Source organism: Euphorbia lathyris, chromosome 3 (genome assembly GCF_963576675.1).
Source record: "Euphorbia lathyris chromosome 3, ddEupLath1.1, whole genome shotgun sequence".
Classification (NCBI taxonomy): Eukaryota; Viridiplantae; Streptophyta; class Magnoliopsida; order Malpighiales; family Euphorbiaceae; genus Euphorbia; species Euphorbia lathyris.
The window spans coordinates 12,525,344-12,528,687 of NC_088912.1; the positions used below are offsets into that span (position 1 = coordinate 12,525,344).

At 36.0% G+C, this 3,344-nt stretch overlaps 1 protein-coding gene across 1 annotated transcript; it reads left to right on the top strand.

Annotated features, from left to right (window-relative positions):
* The first annotated feature begins 1,187 nt into the window (after nucleotides 1–1,187).
* Nucleotides 1,188–1,918, top strand: LOC136224962 (histone H2B-like). The gene has a single exon (XM_066013387.1). It carries the CDS (start codon nucleotides 1,265–1,267, stop codon nucleotides 1,697–1,699), a length of 435 nt encoding a protein of 144 aa, XP_065869459.1. The 5' UTR covers nucleotides 1,188–1,264; the 3' UTR covers nucleotides 1,700–1,918.
* The last annotated feature ends 1,426 nt before the right edge of the window (nucleotides 1,919–3,344 follow it).

Genomic DNA, 3,344 nt, shown 5'->3' on the forward strand with positions numbered 1-3,344 from the left:
GTGTCCGGAGGCGGTTGCCAGCGCATTAGAATTATACGCAGAGCCCGATGCTTTAAAACAGGGAGCTAGAGTTCTCTAAGCGTGTGCAGCTCCGTTGTCGAGTTCCACATAAAGTCATCACCAAGCTTACCAGATTCGTGAATTGAATGCCATAGTTTGCGCAGAGTTAGCGAAATGCATGGTTCTTCATCTTCAAAAATCGATTTATTTCTAGTCGTCCAAAGGATCCAAATTCCACTGACAACAGCGGATCTCCAGAGTGCACGAACTTGCGTGTTGAAATTCTGATTGTGCGCATCTGTTAACAGATCCAACAACGATCCCAATCTATATAATTTGCGCTCGAACAGAGATTCAATTGAATTCCATACCTGTACAGAAAATGGACAAGTTAGGAATAGATGATTGGCCGTTTCTGTGTCCGCCCTGCAGAGGCTACAACGAGAGACGACGTGACAGCCCCTAACTCGTAGTCGATCATGCGTTGCTAAAGCCCCTAAAATTTCTTTCCAACAGATCAACGAGTGGGAAGGCGGTATGTAAGAGTGTATTGAATACGGATCGTTACAGAATATTCTAGGAGTCCAATATTATTAAATAATACCAGATCAACAAGTGGGAAGGCGGTATATAAGAGTGTATTGAATACGGATCGTTACAGAATATTCTAGGAGCCCAATATTATTAAATAGTAACAGATCAACGAGTGGGAAGGCGGTATATAAGAGTGTATTGGGTTTAGGGGTGGTTGTTTAGGGGATTCCAACCTTGTTGAGATGTCTCCGACCTTCTTTCCTTATCCCCTATCTTTTAATAAAAAAAAGAGAACATATGTAACTAAATAATACATTGAAAGCCAAAAAAACAAAATAGGGATAGTAACTAAATAATAAGTTAAAAGCCAAATAACAAAATATGGATAGGTCGAGTGTCATTTAAATCAAATATAATTAATACGTAAGGATGAAATGCATGAATGCTTTATGTATTACAAAATGAATAACTCAATATTTTAAAAAAAATGAATAACTAAAAAATTAAAAAAGTGTTGTGGCCTTAGAAAATCACAACCTTTCAATATTGTCCTTTCCCAATCCACGATCATTATGTTATCCAAGTCATCTATCTATGCCTCACTTATAATCACATCTCATCTCTCTATCTTATATATCTACATTCTTCATTCTCAAACTTACCCAACTCACTGACATATCTTCTTTTCCCTCAACCCTATCATCCCTCTTTAGTCTCTTCACTATTTCCAATGGCACCTAAGGCAGCAGAAAAGAAGCTGGCAGAGAAGAAACCGGCAGAGGAGAAGAACGCCAGGAAAGCACCGGCAGAGAAAAAGCAGAGAGCAGGGAAGAAATTGTCTAAGGAAAGTGGAGCCGCTGACAAGAAGAAGAAGCCATCCAAGAAGAGTGTTGAGAGTTACAAGATGTACATCTTCAAGGTTCTGAAGCAGGTTCATCCTGATATCGGAATCTCGAGCAAAGCTATGGGGATTATGAACAGCTTCATCAATGATATCTTCGAGAACCTGGCTCAGGAATCTTCTCGTCTGGCTAGGTACAACAAGAAGCCGACAATTACCTCTCGGGAGATCCAGACCGCCGCCAGACTTGTTTTGCCTAGAGAATTGGCTAGGCATGCCGTATCCGAAGGTACCAAGGCTGTTACCAAGTTCACAAATTCTTAGGTTTTCCTTTGATAACCTAATTTGATGTTAGGTCGCTGTTATGTTTGATTTAGGGTTTTGATGATGTCTCCTTTAGTTCAGTGTAACTACAGTAATTTAGGGTTTTTAGGATGTCTCGTTTTTTTCAATGTAACTACAGTAATTTTATTGCGTTCAATTTCATCTCTTTGATTTCTCCAAGTGTGATGTATTTATTTTGATTATGTGGATTTTAATGTTTGATTTGTGTTTCTGCTGGTGCTTTTTTGAATTAGGTACTTTTGTATCTGATTTAGTTTCATTGGCTTGATTTTGATATGCATTAGATGTAAAGAGGAAGCTTTTGTACACAAATAAATTTGGTATTAATCGAACTAAATGTTACAACTTCATGTCTAGTTTAGGGTTGTTTAATTGCTGTATTAGCAATTGGTACTTGTTAAATCACTTTAAAAATTGACTGAGTTGTATGAAATTGAATCAAATTATAGTTTTGCTCATTTTTATCTTGCTCTCTTTTATTGTTGTAAGCTTTTGTTTGGGAGATTGGCAGTCAATGAGGTAGAGAGTTAAATGAGATAATAGAAAGGAATGTAAAGTGATTGAGTGTGTTTCAATTCGTTCATTCTCTGTCATATCAAATTTTTTAACTTTGAATAAAAGAATTAAGTCCAAGGATAAAATTGAACAATTTGGATCAACTATACTTAGAATTAATCGGAGTATAGCTTGCTTCTGTAAATCAATTAAATGTTATCTTCTTTCAAGAACATCCTCCATCATTTCTCCACATCTCTTCAACTGATTCACAGTTACTAAGGTTCTATTAAAGAACTCATCAATTGTCTTTGACTTCTTCATCTTCAGTTTCTCATACTCACTTCTCAAGGTTTGCAAACACACATTAATTGTTACTTTATTTTTCCCTTTAAAGGAATTTTCAAGATTCTTCCGTGCATTCCTCAATGTTGTTGCAGAGAACTTTTCATGAATATAATCTCATCCAGACACATATGGATGAGAGAGAGTGTTTGTTGGTCATTCTTCTTTGATTTCTTTAAATTTAATTCCTCCTCATTCTCTGGCTGATCATATTCGGTTTGTACCATATCCCATACTTTTTGGGAACCCTTGCCAAATGCTAGGGTTAGTTAGATATTGTTTGTTCAGATACTTCCTTTTGGTTTGACAAATTAGACTGCGTTTTTTGTCTCAAAACCAGCCCATCAGTAGCAATATATTTAAATGTTACCAAAGAAACCTTTTGTTCTAAATAACTACATCTAATTAGAAACCTTTTTAATTATAAATGTCAAATATTCATTTCTTATGGTCATCTTTGGTAGATCTTGTTTTTCTTGGTGAAAATTGAAGAGCTAGCCCACAAAATGTTTTGTAAAACTGAACAAGACCTTAGTTGTGAACCAATTTTCAAACTTTCAGTTTCTTTCTTATTCTCATTGTTTCAGTTTTTACAATTTCCGATGTGGGATGTGAAGATAGTGTGCGCATGCTTTCGAGGGCAAAAAAGAAATTGTCGTTTAGTAAAAAAATCCATCCCACATCGCCTACTTTCAAATGCAAGAATTTTTTTGTCCTTTATAAATATGCAAGTGAGGATGAATAAACAACAACATGAGTTGTATCGTGTGTTTTATTAAGCCAT